Source organism: Trichechus manatus, unplaced genomic scaffold (assembly GCF_000243295.1).
Source record: "Trichechus manatus latirostris isolate Lorelei unplaced genomic scaffold, TriManLat1.0 scaffold00050, whole genome shotgun sequence".
Lineage (NCBI taxonomy): Eukaryota > Metazoa > Chordata > Mammalia > Sirenia > Trichechidae > Trichechus > Trichechus manatus.
Window position 1 is genome coordinate 10,321,329 of NW_004443986.1, and position 16,509 is coordinate 10,337,837.

The 16,509-nt window shown below is 37.8% G+C and overlaps 1 protein-coding gene across 1 annotated transcript in view; it reads left to right on the top strand.

Moving 5' to 3' along the window:
• The window catches only part of FAM221A (family with sequence similarity 221 member A), a 31,567-nt gene extending 23,067 nt beyond the window's left edge, over positions 1-8,500 (top strand). Inside the window, exons 5-7 of the mRNA XM_004377455.2 lie at positions 1,343-1,450; positions 3,228-3,310; positions 8,420-8,500. Coding sequence (XP_004377512.1) covers positions 1,343-1,450; positions 3,228-3,310; positions 8,420-8,488 — 260 coding nt within the window. The 3' untranslated portion in view covers positions 8,489-8,500. The remainder of the gene's footprint in view (positions 1-1,342; positions 1,451-3,227; positions 3,311-8,419) is intronic.
• The last annotated feature ends 8,009 nt before the right edge of the window (positions 8,501-16,509 follow it).

Here is a 16,509-nt window from a genome sequence, read left to right on the forward strand (position 1 = left end):
TCCACATTTTAGGTATCTGTTAGAGCAGCACCCCACTCTCTCGGTGCCAAATTCTGTGTTAGTTATCTAGTGCTGCTACAACAGAAATACCACAAGTGGATGGTTTTAATGAAGAGAAGTTTATTTCCTCATAGTCAAAGTAGGCTAAAAGTCCAAATTCAGGGTGTCAGCTCCAGACGAAGTCTTTTTCTCTCTGTTGGCCTTCTCATCAATGTTCCCCCGGACTAGGAGCTTCTTTGCGCAGAGACCCTGGTCCAAAGGACGCGCTCTGCTCCTGGAACTGCTTTCTTGATGGTATGAGGTCCCCTTTTGTTTTTTTTTAAGGGGCACTTGGAAGACAGCTGAGTTGTGAGGCAGAGCAGAGCTGGGCTAGGAGGTTAGATAGAGGAAGTGGCAGGCATTTAGGAGTCTGTACTTCTAGGACAAGTTTGAGGCTACCAGGCCCTATCAAGCTGAGAGAGACCAAATTACAAGTTACACCAGTCTTGAGCATTTGAGATCAGTAGCACGTGCAGAGGGCAGTGCAAAGACCTGAGTGGACGTGAACCCACTTCTTCCATATTCCCATATGTCATGTGTGATAGGAGCTGGGAAAGGAGAGGGCAGGAGTAGGAAAGACTAAGCAGTTGCTCCGTACTGTTTACATTATAAGATAGAACAAAGTTTTAAACCGACTAGGACTAAAAGTTTATTTCCTTCCCTGTACCAGTGGTATGGGGGTGGGGATGGGAATGTGTGGCGGGTGGTGGTTTGTGAAGAAGATAGAGCAGTTATAAATGTTTTCTGCAGCTTCCTTTCTTTTGGTCCAAAAGACAATCTATTTAGCAGTTGATCTTTGTGGTTTGGGGTTGTGGATATTTCTTAGTTCACCAAAGAAGGGATTTTCTTCTTTATTTTTCATACTCCAGGTTGTTTTTAGATGGTTTCCTAGTGAAGAGTAGAGTAAAAATACACTTATTTTACCCGCTTCAACTAAACCCCGCCCCCCCAAACCGAACCATTCATCCCTTTCAATTAGTGGTCCTTTATCTCCAACATCTTGCTTTTAGTACTGTTATTAAGACTTTTGCACATCTTTGCTGACATGCAGTTATATTAGTACATAATATTCTTTTTTTCTGTGAAAAAAGTCTGAGAAGTGTGCTAAGAAATACAAAAATACTTTTACCCATTTGCCTTTATATGACAGATAAAATTCTAAATAAAAAATTCTTTTTTAGAGTGAATTTTTCTAATAACTCTGCTGAGGTTCTAATGTATTTCACATGAGAAATAATAACTTGTCTGTAACCTTATAAATCGAGACTTAGTTTACATTCTGCACATATTTTATTCTTCTCAGGTGCACCTTCAGTTGGATTTTTAGACTCTCCAGTTACAGCCATGGATCACCCATTTCTAAAAGCATTTCAAGCATCATCTGGTTCTTTACAAGAAAAACCAACAGATGGTAATGAAATTGAGGAAATATTTTTGGACATAGTAAATAAGAATATAGGTCTTTGATTCATTTTCTAAGTTTTCTTTTCTTCCAATATCACCTCAGTTTGATCTCAAATTAATCGTTTTGCTTTCTTTTATATTGGCCAGGCACTAAGAAAAAGTAAATGACTTCACTTTGTATTGGGGAAAACAGCTAAATCTGAGAATTATGAGGATTCTGCTAATACTATAATTTGAAGTTTTTAAAACTTCTACTACAGCTTGTTGCTCTGTGATGATAGAACAGGAGAGCCCTCTAGCGGACTAATTGCCTTGATCTTTTGGGCTTTCTCAAAGGAGATGTAATCTGGTAGTAATCATAGGTTAGCAAGATATGATGATGTATAAATTAAGAGCACATAGTCTTCATTTTTCAGCGGTAATATTCTATTTCCTTTTCTGAAAACAAAAAGAATAAAAACATTGAAAGAATATGTATGATTCATTAGGTTTTTGATATTTATAACTTTTTAAAATAATAATTTTCTTTGATTTACTTGTATTTTTATACACTCTGACTTTTTCCACAAGAGATTTTAAGGCTGTTTACAGAAACAAGATACAGTGAAGTAATGATAAAATATAGATAAAAGAAATCAAAACCAAGAAAAAGGACACAGTTGTGCCAGCTTTCAAAGTTGATGTAATTGCTGCACTAAGCTTCAGTTTTGACTGAGCATAGTGGCAGCCAAGGTGCAGAGGAAGGTACAACCATTTCAGTAATTTTCCTTGTTAGAGAAGAGGAAGCATGAGTTCATCAGTGCTCATGAAAGTTATGTCAGTGCTGGATTTTAAAGGAGTCTGTATAGTGACCCTCAGTGTCCATGAAAACTTTTTTCCAGCAAATGTAGCATATGGTTGCTCATTTCTGATAGCCCACTTTCATCAAAGCCAAAGACGCTATTAAAATGCAACTCAATAAAGTGAGTCCAGACTCAACGCGATCCACTTACAGACCCAGAGTTCCCAGGTAAATGGATAGCACATATTCTAAGCAGTCTTTTTTATTTTTTCTCAACAAGCTTTTGTTAAATAGTTGACAGAGTGTGGTTATACTCTGTGGTGATTGTCTAGAGTTATGTGATTTTGTGTTGCTGATTGAGGGTGAATTCATATACTTCAGAAACCAAAAGAACAGGTGGTAAGGTTGATACTCTGTTTTGGAAATGAAGGGACCCAGCCAAGATGTTCACCTGCAAGGAAGGTGAACTATTCCATGGAAGTGGGCTCTTAGGGTACCTACAGAGAAAACCAGATTTTCTTTCCTGAAGCAATTTAAAATTCATCTAACACCTTAACTAGTGTTTGATTGTTTTTACAAATCTAATACCATGGAAAATGGCTAATGTTATTTTAGTTTTAAAAAAATTCAAAGCAGGTGGTATCACTTTGCTATGCAAAGCCTCAATAATTACTTCGGGGTATTGTCTAATACAGACTGATGTGAACTTCCAGTTTAGTTATAACATTTAAAAAGTAGTGAACAAAAAACTAAGTGTGATTTTATATGAAATGGCTTTGTGGTGTTATTTAATATTTGGAAAATGTTTGCCAAGGAAAATTACCATTCTTTCTGAAAAGGAATTTCATAGTAGGACTAATCTGATGAGACCATTTCTGGTTTGAAAAATAAAACATTATCACTTGGTAGGAGGAAACTTTTCTTTTTGTTTTTTGTTCTTTTAGATTAGAATTTATAATTATATACATACATATGTATATATTTTTTTTCTCCTGCTTATTAGAAGGCACAAGTAGTCAAGTTTCTTCCTTAAGGAGACCTGAAGAGGACGATATGACTTTCTTTGAAAGACGATACCAGGAAAGGGTAGGTCTTTGAGGAAATCTGCTTGTGTTCAGCATTTACTTGCAACAAAACATTGTAGAATGATGATATATGGATCATGGATCATCATTTAAAATAATTTATCAAGTCTTTACTTACAGCTGTTGCTAGGCCTTAAGGTTTATTTAGAACAATTCAGACAAACAGGACTAATGAAGAATTTGATATATAATACTGATACTGGTTAATTTATGGAAGTCATAAAGATTGACTAAGTATTCAAAAAATTACCAATAATAAGCATTGACCATCATCAGATTTGTAAGTTATATGAATCTTGGATTTTTAATAGTAGTATTTCTTCTTCTTAGAGGCTTTCTAGCATATCCAGACTCAAGTTAAAATTATTTAACACCCTTTAAGAAAAAGAACAGTAAACATAAATGTATTTTTACAATTTCCAGGGCTCAACATCTACAGTATTGATGTGTTTACAGCTTTCAGGAATGATAATTTTTATAAGTTCTCCAGCAGACTATTCATCTTTGTATTTCCCCCAGCATCTAGTACAGTGCCTTGTACATAATAAGTTTGTCAATAAGTATTTAGGGAAAATTTAAAAAATCAACACAGATGTAATTAATATTCATTTCATACATGTCAAGTACTGATACTTTGTGTGGTGGAGAGTCTAGGCCTGAGGAGGGCTCCTTTCCTTTTAGTTTGGGAAGGTTTCGTGCCAGTGTTCATATTTGAGTGTTTTATTGTTTTTACTAGATGAAAGAATGCTGACTTGATGAGGTATGGGAGATAGTTCTCTAGCCATTTGGTACAGTCTCCAAAATGCCTGTCTTAGAATTACTTTGTAGTTGCTTTGTAGGCATTTATTATTGCTCCAACTAGGTAATAAACTCTATAGAAGTAAAGATACTATCTTGTTACTTTTTGTTATATCCTTTATGACTCAGACAAGAACTTGTTGAGTAACTGAAGTTGTGGAAAAAGAACCTTGAATTAATTATCTGTCCAAAAGTAGAGGAAGTGAGTAGGAGGCAGAGAGATTGTTACCAAGTAGAAATCCCAGGTTTTGCTCGGCATGACTTGTATTGGCCAATCAAAGAGAGACCGAGGTGGGAAGGCAGAAAAGCACCTTAACTGCGTTGCACAAGGATAAGAATCAGTTGGAGCTGCTGCCGCCAAGACTGCTCCACGAGGGTGAGGGCAAAGCTTACTTTTAACAGGTTTACAAGTAGGAAGTTCATACAAGTTACATCAGCAACATTCTTTTTTTTTAAATTGTACTTTAGATGAAGGTTTAAAGAACAAACTAGCTTCTCATTAAACAGTTAGTACACATATTATTTTATGACATTGGTCAACAACCCCACGACATGTCAGCACTCTCCCTTCTCAACCTTCGGTTCCCTATTGCCAGCGTTCCTGTCCCCTCTTGCCTTCTAGTCCTTGTCCCTGGGCTGGGGGGCCCCTTTAGTCTTGTTTTGTTTTATAGGGCTGTCTAATCTTTGGATGAAGGGTGTACCTCAGGAGTGACTTCATTACTGAGCTAAAAGGGTGTCTGGGGGGCCGTACTTTCGGGGTTTCTCAAATCTCAGTCAGGCCAGTAAGTCTGGTCTTTTTTTGTGAGTTAGAATTTTGTTCTACATTTTTCTCCAGCTCTGTCTGGGACCCTCTATTGTGATTCCTGTCAGAGCAGTCGATGGTGGTAGCCAGGCACCATCTAGTTGTACTGGACTCAGTCTGGTGGAGACTGTGGTAGTTGTGGTCCATTAGTCCTTTGAACTAATCTTTCCCTTGTGTCTTTAGTTTTCTTCATTCTCCCTTACTCCCAAAGGGGTGAGACCAGTGGAGTATTTTAGATGGCCGCTCACAGGCTTTTAAGACCTAGATGCTACTCTCCAAAGTAGAATGTAGAACATTTTCTTTATATACTATGTAATGCCAGTTGGTTAGCAATATTCTTAATCACACTACACAGGTGCAATGGGGGTTTACATATAACTTCATGCATCACCAGGCCAAGCAAAGGAAACAGGATTCTAATGCAGAGAGGGGTGTCTGTGTGTCTGTGTGTCTGTGTGTCTGTGTGTCTGTGTGTGTCTGTGTCTGTGTCTGTGTGTCTGTGTGTCTGTGTGTGTCTGTGTCTGTGTGTCTGTGTGTCTGTGTGTCTGCGTGTCTGTGTGTGTCTGTGTGTGTCTGTGTGTGTCTGTGTCTGTGTCTGTGTCACGGGAAGCCAAGCAAAGGAAACAAGATTCTAATGCAAAGCTGCAGGGCAAGCAAAGAAAACAGGATTCTGATGTAAAGATGCTTGAGGCAGTGGCCTGGGGATCTCTGTTTTAAGATTAGCTTGGTTGCCCTGAAGAAGAAATTTGAAATAGAAGGGGAGACTCTGGGATGTAATTTAAGGCAAAACTATATCTAGTAGAACGTTCTGCAGTGATGGAAATGGTCTGTATCTGTGTTGTTTGCCACTCGCCATATGTGACTATTTAAGCTTACATTTAAATAAATTAAAGCTAAAAATATGTTTCTTCAGTCATGCTAGCCACATTTCAAGTGCTCGATAGCCACATGTGGCCATTTTACTGGACAGTACAGATATAAAACATTTCCGTCATGAGAGTTCTTTTGAAAAGCTCAGGTCTAAGGGAAAGAGGTGGTAGTAGGATGTCAAGGAGACATAGAGAGAGAATGGTCAGAGTGGCAAAAGAAAAGTTTGTTTTTGCAGCATCGTTAAGGATAGGACTTTTAATCAAATCATCCTCTGTTGTTAGAACACACACATTCACAACTGACCTTTAGTTTTTCCTCATAGGCTCATGGGAGACCAGGTGCTAACTCCATCCCTCCCTCTTCCAAAAGCCTGGGTAGTGTTGACTGCCTTAAAAACATGCCAATGGTATTTACCACAGGGAAGTTAATGGGAGGACTTCTTATCTGTGACTATTTTAGCAGGATATACCTAGACTGTCCAGACTGCTTATAATAAATAAACTTGGAATTTTTGGATTTAGGAGGTACAGTTTGTAAACTCTCCAGCATGTGTGATTAATGGAGTATAAAAACTAAGATGTCTGAAAGCTAAAAGACTTCCTCTGAGCTGACACATACCATATCATTGTTAGAACTCATCTGTTACTCCAAAAACTAGGGCATGTAGCATTGAGGGAAAAGGGACAATTAGGAAGCTGTGTCTGAAGGGGTCAGGACCCTTCCAGAGAGGAATTCGGTGTCCCTGTCTGGTTTTTGTTTGTATCCCTTGCTAATCATTAGTAACATTACACATGGGGAAGAATCTATGGTTAGTGTGAGTCCGCTTGGATAACCTAAACCTTTGTGGTAACACAGTTTACCAATTAATTTTAGATAATGAGAAGAGTTGCTTCTTTCATTTTCAGTCAGTTTATTTTCTTCCACTGTGGATAACCCTTGGTCTCTTTTCTCTAAGAAAAGAGAATTTTATTGAGCAAACAATTATCAAAATTCTACTAGGTGCAAGGTACTCTGTTATTAGTGTCAGGAAATTTAAATAGAACAAATAAACAAAGGCTCCCCTACCCCCAAAAAAAAGAAAAAAAGAAGAAAGTATGTTTGTCCTTAGGAATCTAGATGTGGCTATATTTGCTAAGTGCTATTTCAAATGAACAAACACTGTTTTGACTTTGTTGTTTAGCATCTTTGCTTGTTTTTATGTTACTACAAATCTAACATTTGGTGTTAAATGGGAAGGGAAAGAGAGCTAGCATTTGTTGAGTGCTTATTCATTTACCTAGATTTATATATATATATATATATATAAAATCTTATTTACACTTTTAGAATAACCCTGAAAAGTAGCTATTACTATGACCTTTTTACAAACAAGAAAACTGTTGGTGAAATAACTTGCCCCAAATAGTTAATCAAGGTTGGATTCAAAGCCTATCTGTCTGACTCCAAAGCTTATAATCTTTGCCTTAGAATAGTGTGTTCCTTGGGGGTCCTTCAGGCGACCTGTTAACTGACACAGTGTGCAAGAGTGATGGGAGGGTATGGCTTCTGAATGAGGTTACCAGCCAACTCAGGGAAAAAATGGGTAAGAAATAGAGGTGAGATTAGTCTGATTTTATTAATGGAAATTTATTATTTACAATTTCATGAAATTGGGAAATTTATTATTTACAATTTCATGAAATTGGGTAGACTGTTTTTACCAGTCTCTCTTGGTTTCTTGATATTATTTCCTGTCACTTTAGAAGGAAGGGGCCCCTGCTTCCACTGCCATGCCTCTTATTTTCTCTCCCCTTGTCTTGCAGGGGTGAGGCAGTGGTCCTACCTCTGGGAATTTGTGTGTGTGAATGTGAGTGGTGGTAAGTAAGAGGCAGGCTGTGTGTTCTCTGGGATCTTTTTCCCATAGCAAGGGTCTCTATGTGTCTAAAAATTTAAAAGGCTGTGCTTAGCGTATGAGTGCTGCTTCTTTGCTTCAGGAAAGATAACTGTGGGAATACAGATGCCAGAATTATAGGAAACTAGCAGTTTCCTTGGAGCCCCGGGGCAGTACAAATGGTTAATGCATTTGCTTCTAACTGAAAGTTGGGAGGCTTGAGTATGAGTCCACCCGGAGGTGCCTTCGCCTGGTAAATCTACTTGTGAAAATTCAGCTATCGAAAACCATGAGGAGCACAGTTCTACTCTGACACTCATGGGGTCGTCATGAGTTAGCGTTTACTTGATGGCCACTGGTTTAGCAATTTCCTTAAAGTAGTCTATGTTCCAGAGAGAATCTGGCTGGATTATGAGTATTCTGTAACCCTTTAGGAAATGTGCATAAGCTGGATACAAAGTTAGGTGTTTATGCTTTTTTTCCTTTAAACTGGCAATAGAAATTAATTTCTTCATTTTCTCTAAAGCAATATTCATTCACGTTATTAAAGCCCTTCCATAAAGTTGAAATCAAATCATATTTAAAATATGTCCCTTCAGCCATCAGTTTTTGGCTTTAATATTTAGCAGTTAATAATTGCTACGTAACTGTGCAAAATAGCTGTGATAAATAAGACATGAATCCAAATGAGGTATGCGTAACCTTTTTTTTCTTTAGAAAATTTGTTATAAATTACTATTATATCAATAATAAATATTTAAAATTTATAGATAAAAATGGAAAAAGCTGCAAAGCAGAAAGGAAAAGCACGATTGTCATCAACTACAAAACCTTCATGAAGACTACTGGGGAAATTAAAATCAGTATCCAAATATATCTTTTTCATGTTATTTAAATGTAATAATATAGTTTATTTTCTCTCAAGTTAATTACTTCTTTTACTGTATAAAATTCTTCTTTGGATATTTCCTTAATTTATTTAAGTGAAAACACTTTATATTACTTTTGATTTACTACTTTGTATATATATTTTTATCTCTCTTAATAAGTGAGGTTTTTTTATATGAATCAAAACATGAAAGTACAGTAAATATTTTTAGTTTATCATAATTGAGCTTTTTTAGGCTGTTTGAAAAGTAAAGATGTTATTGAGGGTTTTGAACAAATATATGACTCTTTTTTTCATTCAAAATAGTAAGTTAAATCCTTAATTTTTTACTTTTCCAACTTTGTAGTGTTGATCTATGTTTTTGAATAAAAAGTTGTATGTTGAAACTATATAATCATTTTCTAGTGGTATCTACTGATTTTTAAGTTTTGTTGTTAATTGTATTTCTATATAACTGTATTGGACACCTCTTATGTGCTAAGTTCTGTTTCAACTGAACAAAAACAGTGTATGTTTTGTTTGTTTGTTGTTTAGCATCTTTGCTCTTTTTTGATGCTTGTTACTCCATGCATCAAAGTCCTCTTGGCCCCATCTCTTAGTCTGGTACTGCTGTGAAACACTTCCCAGTGTGCTTCAGACAGCTTCACTTGGGAGCCATTTGACAACTCATTGCCGTGGGCCTATGTCATGATTCCGTTTTTCTTCCCCAGGGATGCTTGGACAGGTGGCTAGGGATACCCACAGTAACCCCTCTGCATCATACATGTGCAACCCCAAGGTATGGGGGTCTAATGACCTTGATCAATTGGGGTGGGGAGCCAATGGGTAAATGCTCCCCATTTGTCTGCTGGGAAGAGAATTCTAAGATGGACTGCATATGCTTCCTCAGAAGATCCTCTGGAATTGAGCAGTAGTCCATAGCAGTGACCAACTCAATTACACGTCCTCAGTTACCGTTCTGTTTTTCGCTGTTCCACTCTGTATCCCTCACTCTGATTCTTTCAGATCACTTCCCAGATAAATTACATTTAATGTAATGAAATATCTTAGGCTCTGCTTTAGGCACCAGGAATGGCCTTAGAAAGCAAACCCTTAGGATAGAATTCTGTGCCTGGATCAGTCACTGGACAGATGGCAATTAGAGACCCCATAACTGGTGGTAAGTGGGGCAGTGATACCTCCTAGCATGCAGGAGTGTCACAGTTACTGCAAGGTAGAAGGTGAAGTGTTAGGCTATGCATAGTTGGTGGCGTTAGAGTTGAATGGGAGTTGGAGGAAATTATAAAGATCAAGGTACTGGTTAGTACTGTTAACTGCTTTAGAAGCCTTGAAAAAAGAAAATGGCATAGGCTCAGGTTACCCACCTATCAGCTTAAACATGGGGTGAAAGCCAGAGTGCCTGTATAGCACTCTTGAAGGAAAATCTCATCTACAGCTGCAGGGCAGAGTGTGCTGACAGTTGGGCCAATGTAATAGCACAGGTGGCAGGGCTGCAAAGGGAAATGAATGCACAGCCTCAGTAGTCTCCTCTATCGATGTCAACATGCTGACGGGAAAAGAATGGAACTGTCAGCTATGGGGTGAGGACATTTGGGTTGATGTCTTAGTTATCTAGTGCTTCTATAACAGAAATCCCACAAGTGGCTGGCTTTAACAAAGAGAAATTTATTCTCTCGTAGTCTATTAGGCTACAAGTCCAAATTCAGGGCATCAGCTCCAGGAGAAGGCTTTCTCTTCTGTCGGCTCTGGAGGAACATCCTTGTCATCAGTCTTCCCTTGGTCTAGGAGCTTCTCTGCACAGGAACCTCAGGGCCAAAGGACACGCTCTGCTCCCGGCACTGGTTTCTTGGTGGTATGAGGTCCCCCACTCTCTGCTTGCTTCCCTTTCCTTTTATCTCTCATAAGATAAAAGGTAGTGCAGGCCACACCCCAGGGAAACTCCCTTTACTTTGGATCAGGGATGTGACCTTAGTAGGTGCGTTACAATCCCACCCTAATTCTCTTTAACATAAAATTACAATCACAAAATGGAGGACAACCACACAATACTGGGAATCATGGCCTAACCAAGTGGACACATATTTTTGGGGCACACAATTTAATCCATGACAGTTGGTGAGCCTGAGAATCTTGAACTCTCAGGTTTCCTTGGATTTCTGGCCTGGCAGAAGCAGCCTCCTTTACTTTGCTAGAGGAGACCAGCTTGCCCTTGTGTGGAGATTCTGCAAAGACTTTATCTGAGGTGGTTGCATTGCCAGATGACACTTGTCCTCCTCAAGACCCACTCCTGCTACCTCATTGACTCCAAACTCTGATGACTATAGAGTCAGGTCTCAGTATACCCAAATAGGGAAATACTGTCCTTCCTCTAGGAGAACAGGTTATACTCTGAATAAATTGCAGATCCTGGTTAATATGTATTGGCAGGAACCCAGGAAACATGTCTGGGAGTAGATCTTGAGGGTGTTGGATCAGGGGCTGTCTTGTTAAGATATAAGGCTTGGTAGGGGAGAGTGACATGGGAGCACTCACTCATGACTCTGGCTATAATACCCTGGCAAGGATATATGGAGTCACTCCTAACATGCAGCTAGGATGGCTCCTTGAAGATAAATGGTGGTGTAAAGAAGATGTGGTGGAAATGCCAGGTGTTACTTGATCTGGTATTGGGGAAGGGGTCAAAAGGCTCAGGGGAAGTGGGAATATAGAATGGATTTATTATTTAAGACTGGAGAAGCTGCTACCTAACTGTCTTCCCTGGGAAGATCCAGATGACTCTCATTACCAAGGCAATAAGAAATGTTATGGTGAGGGGCTTACTGGCAACTTTGAGAAGCTTGGCAGTGGCTGACCTCTACAGGCTAGAAATGACAGTAGGAAACACAGCCATGGAACTTGGCTCTGTGGTATCAATATAGATGATGGAGGGCAGGCCGTGGAACTTAACTGTCAGAGGTCTAGTGGACATAATTACCTTAATGAGCACCAAGCTAAGGATCTGTAATGAAGGCTAATAGATCATGATGTTCTAAGGGGCAAAACAGAAGGACAGCTGATAAGGGTGTTGTTTGACTTGTATAACTGCAACCCTCCCCCACAAAAAAAATTGAGAACTGGGAAGCAGAAGACAAGGAGCCCTGGTGGCACAATGGTTACGTGCTCAGCTGCTAACCAAAAGGTTGGTGGTTTGAACCTACCAGTGGCTTCATGGGAGAAAAGACCTGGTGATCTGCTCCTGTAAAGAGTACAGCTTAGAAAACCCTATGGGGCAGTTCTACTCTGTCATATAGGGTTGCTAGGAGTTAAAATCAATGAACGGCATACAACAACAAACAGAAGGCTGACCAAACCATGACAATGAAAAACTACAGTTCCTCACCCGGTTTCCAGATCTAAGGCAGTTCAGATCTAGAGCCTACTGATGGAAGGCAGAACCCAGATCCCCTTGAGAAAGGCTCTTTAAGTATATATGATAAAAATCCCTTGGATTCTTTCTCAAAGGGGCAGCATTTACATATCAAGGCCAGTGGTAAATGGAGTTCTGGCCCAATTCTATCTCACAGTGGGTACAATGGTTCTGTTATTACTCTTTATTTTTACAGTCCCTAAGTACATATAATTGGATAGATATGCTTAGAAGCCAGGGCTTCCAAACAGTTCATTCTGGTTCGGATCTCTGCTGAGAATTTGCATTTCACTCCAGATATACTGAATTAGAATCTACATTTTAACAAGATCCGCAGGTGAAGAATCAGTATATCTGGGGTAGAAATGCAAATTTTCAGCAGGGGTTTGAGTTGGAATGAACCAGTTTGAAGCTCTGATAGAAAATGACAGAATTCTTGGGCCTATGCAGATACCTCTTGCTTCTTGCCCCAGGACTTCTCTGATTCTGCAGGCTTCGTACAGAGTTAATGCTCTAGGTGCCTCCCTTGACCAATGGGTCATGTAGACAGAAAATAAGTAAGGACATGGAAGATTTGAATAACACTATTAACTAACTTGACGTAATTGACATTTATAGAACACTCAAGCCAATAACAGTAGAATATGCATTCTAATTTTTAGTGTACGTGGAACATTTACTAAGACTGACCATATTCTATGCCATAAAACTTACCTCAGTACTTTGAAGATGATTCAGATCATGCAAAGCATGTCTTCTGACTACAGTGGAATTACTCTGACTAAAATTGAATTAAATTAGAAATAAATAACAAAGATATATAGAAAATCTCCAAATATTGGAAATTTTATAACACATTATATAACCCATATACCAAAGAAAAGTATTTTTAATTTAATGAAAATAAAACCAACACTGCAATATTTCTGGTATACAGCTAAAGCAGTCCTTAGAGGGAAACTTATAGCACCAAATGGCCATACCAGAAAACAAAGATCTAAACTCAATGATCTCAGCAAGAAACTAGAAAAAGGAGAGCAAATGAATCCTAAAGTATTAAAAAGATCAGAACAGAAATCATTGAAATAGAAAACAGGAATGCAATAGAGAAAATAAAACCAAAAGCTGTTTCTTTAAAGATCAATAAAGTTGATAAACTTCTAGCCAGACTGATGAGCAAGCATAAATAAATAAACAAGTAAAATAGAAGACACACATTACCAATGTCAGGAATGAGAGAGGTGACACCATATAGGGAATATTATGAACAACTTTATCCCAATAAATTTGACAACTTAAATGGACAAATTCCTTAAAGACATAAACTATCAAGCTCAATAATAAATTGTTAATCTGATTAGCCCCATGTGTATTAAAGAAATTGAATTTGTAGTTAAAAACTTTCCCATAAAGAAAATTCCAGGCCCAAATGGCTACATTGTGAATTTTACCAAATATTTAAACAAGAAATAATAACCAATTCTATACATATTTTTTCCAGAAAATTAAAGTTGGGAATTCTTTCCAACTCAATCTATGTGGCTAGGATTACTCTGATATCAAAACCAGACAAAGACATTACAAGAAAAGAAAATTTCAGTATCCCTCTTGAACATACATGCAAAATTCTTAACATAATTTTAGTAAATTTAATACAACAATATATAAAAAGTGTACTATATTATATTATTTAAAAAACCAAGGGGTTTTATCTCAGGAATGCAAGGTTGGTTTAACATTTGAAAATAAATCAGTGTAATTCACCATATTAATAAACTAAAAAAGAACCAAATGATCATCTCAATAGATGCGGAAGAAGTATTTGACAAAATTCAACAAGCATTCATGATAAAAACTATCAGGAAACTAGGAATAGAAGCTTACTTCTTTAATCTGATAAAGGGCATCTACTAAAAGCACACAGCTAACACCATAGTCGATGGTGAAAGGCGAATGCTTTCCTCCTCAGATCAAGAATGTGGCAAGGATGTTTGCTCTCATCACTTCTATTCAACATCATACTGGAGATTCCACTCACTGCAATAAAACAAGATAAAAGAAATAAAAGGCAACCAGATTGAAGAGGAAGTAAGACAGTCTTGTCTTGCATATGCCTTGAGCATTTATGCAAATAAGTCTATTAAATCTACAAAAAACTACCACTAGAAATAATAAGTGAATTTAGCAAGGATGGATGCAGTAAACAGGATCAATATACAAAATTATATTTCTACATAGTAGCAACAACCAACCAGAAAATGAAATTAAGAAAACAATACCATTTAGGACAAAAAATAAATACTTAGAGATAAATCAGACGAAAGATGTGAAACCTTTACACAGAAAAATATAAAACAGTGCTGACGTAAATAAAAGAAGACCTATATAAATGGAGATACATACAGTGTTCATGGATCCAAAGATACAATATTAAGATGTCAATTCTCCCCTCAAGTTGATCTGTAGGTTTAATGCAATCTCAATCAAAATCTCAGCAGACTGTGTGTGTGTGTATATGTGTAGAAACTGAAAAGATGACTTTAAAATCCACAGGAAATTGCAAAGCTAAAAAACAACTTTGAAAAAGAACAAAGTTGAAGGGCTTACAGTACATGTCTTCAAGACTTATTATAAAGCTACAATAATCAAGGCAGTGTGGTATTAGTGTAAATAAAGCAAATAGATCAATGTAACAGAATAGAGAATCCAGAAATAGATATGCACGTATATGGTCAACTGATCTTTGACAATGTTGCAAAGACAACTCAATGGAGAAAGGATAATGCTTATAACAAATGGTGCTAGGAAAATTGGATATCCATACGGAAAAAAGTGAAATTTGATTCATAGTCACATCTTACACAAAAAAAGATTATAGACCTAACTGTAAAGCCTAAATATGTAAAATTTCTGAAGGAAAATATATGAGAAAACTTTTGTGGACTGGGTAGTCAGAGATTTCTTAGATAAAACACAAAAGCGTGATCCATAAAAGACAAAATTGATAAATTGGACTTCATCAAAATTAAGAATGTTCACTCTTTGAAATACTCTTTTTAAGGGATGAAAAGCCACAGTCTGGGAGAAAATTTTGCAAATCTGAAGTAGTCGTATCCACAATACATGAAGAACTGAACTGTCAAGCACTCAATAAGAAAACAATCCAGTAAAAAAAAAAAAAAAGATTTAAATAGATACTAGATACTTCACCTAAGAAGATATATAGATGAAAAATAAACTTATGAAAAGATGCTCAACATTTTTAGACAATAGGGAAATACAAATTAAAACCACTGTACGTAAATGTCTAAACTTAAAAACACTGACTTATCAAGTGATGGTGACGATATGGAGCAATTAGGACTCCCAAACACTGCTGTTCAGAATATAAAATAGTGTAACTACTTTGTAAAAGAATCTGGCAGTTTCTTAAGAAGTTAAACACATGCCCACTACATAACCCAGGCATTCCACTCTTAGGTATTTACCCAAGAAAAATGAAAGCATGTGTTCCAGAGAAAAACTTGAACGCTGTCTCAAGTTAAAATGGAGATTTATTAAGGGTTTAAAGCAATTGCAGTTGGGGAACTGTGTAGCCCATCAAAAATGAAACCCAGGTAGTCCAGGGTGGTTTTGTTATACAAATATTTTTATGGGGTAAAAACATGAACCAAACTATAGGGAGGGCAATTACAGAAAAATTAATGAATATTGTAATAATCACACTCTGACTGGTTACTGATTATTAATAGTTACAGTGATTACAGATGGTTTCACAGGATGCTGAGATCATGGTCACAAGATGCCTACATGTATTTTCTCTACCTTGCAAAAATACCTTGTTGGTAACAGCACCCAGACAGCACTCTTCCTGAGTATGTGTATTTTGAGGAGTGCACTTGGTCACTTGGTCAAGACCCCTCAGGGCATATGGTTTCACATCCTGGTTTTTCCCACTGAGGAAAAAACATGTTTTTCTCAAAAAACATAGCTGTTAGTCTAGAAATGCAGATTAACATTAGATAGCATGGTCAGCATATTATGCCTCTTTCTTATTGACTACACTGAAAGTTTTCTTTCTCTGGGAAACATATGTCCATACAAACCCTTGTACACATTTGATCATAGGAGCTTTATTTTGAACTAATCCCAAACTAGAAACAACCCAAATGTCTATTAAAAGGTAGATAAACGGGGCAGGGCCAAGATGGCAGAGTAGTCAGACGCTTCCCATGGCCCCTCTTACAACAAAGACCCAGAAAAACAAGTGATTCGATTTTATATGGCAATCTGGGAGCCCTGAACATCAAAGGCAGAGTTGAGGAACTGGACTGAGTGGCAGGGGGAGGGAGAGACGGTTTGGAAGCAGTGAGGAGTTGCCAGACCTGACCTGGTGAGAGCCTGAGCCCGTCAGGCCTGATCAGCTCGGGAGTGAGCGGTGAGGCAGGCAAGCGGTGGTGCTCGGGAGGCACGTTTTCTGCACTGAGAGAGACCCAGCACCAGAGAGTCTACACGGCCACCCTGAACCAGTGAGAAGCAGCCCTCACTGGCGAAAGATAAGTACT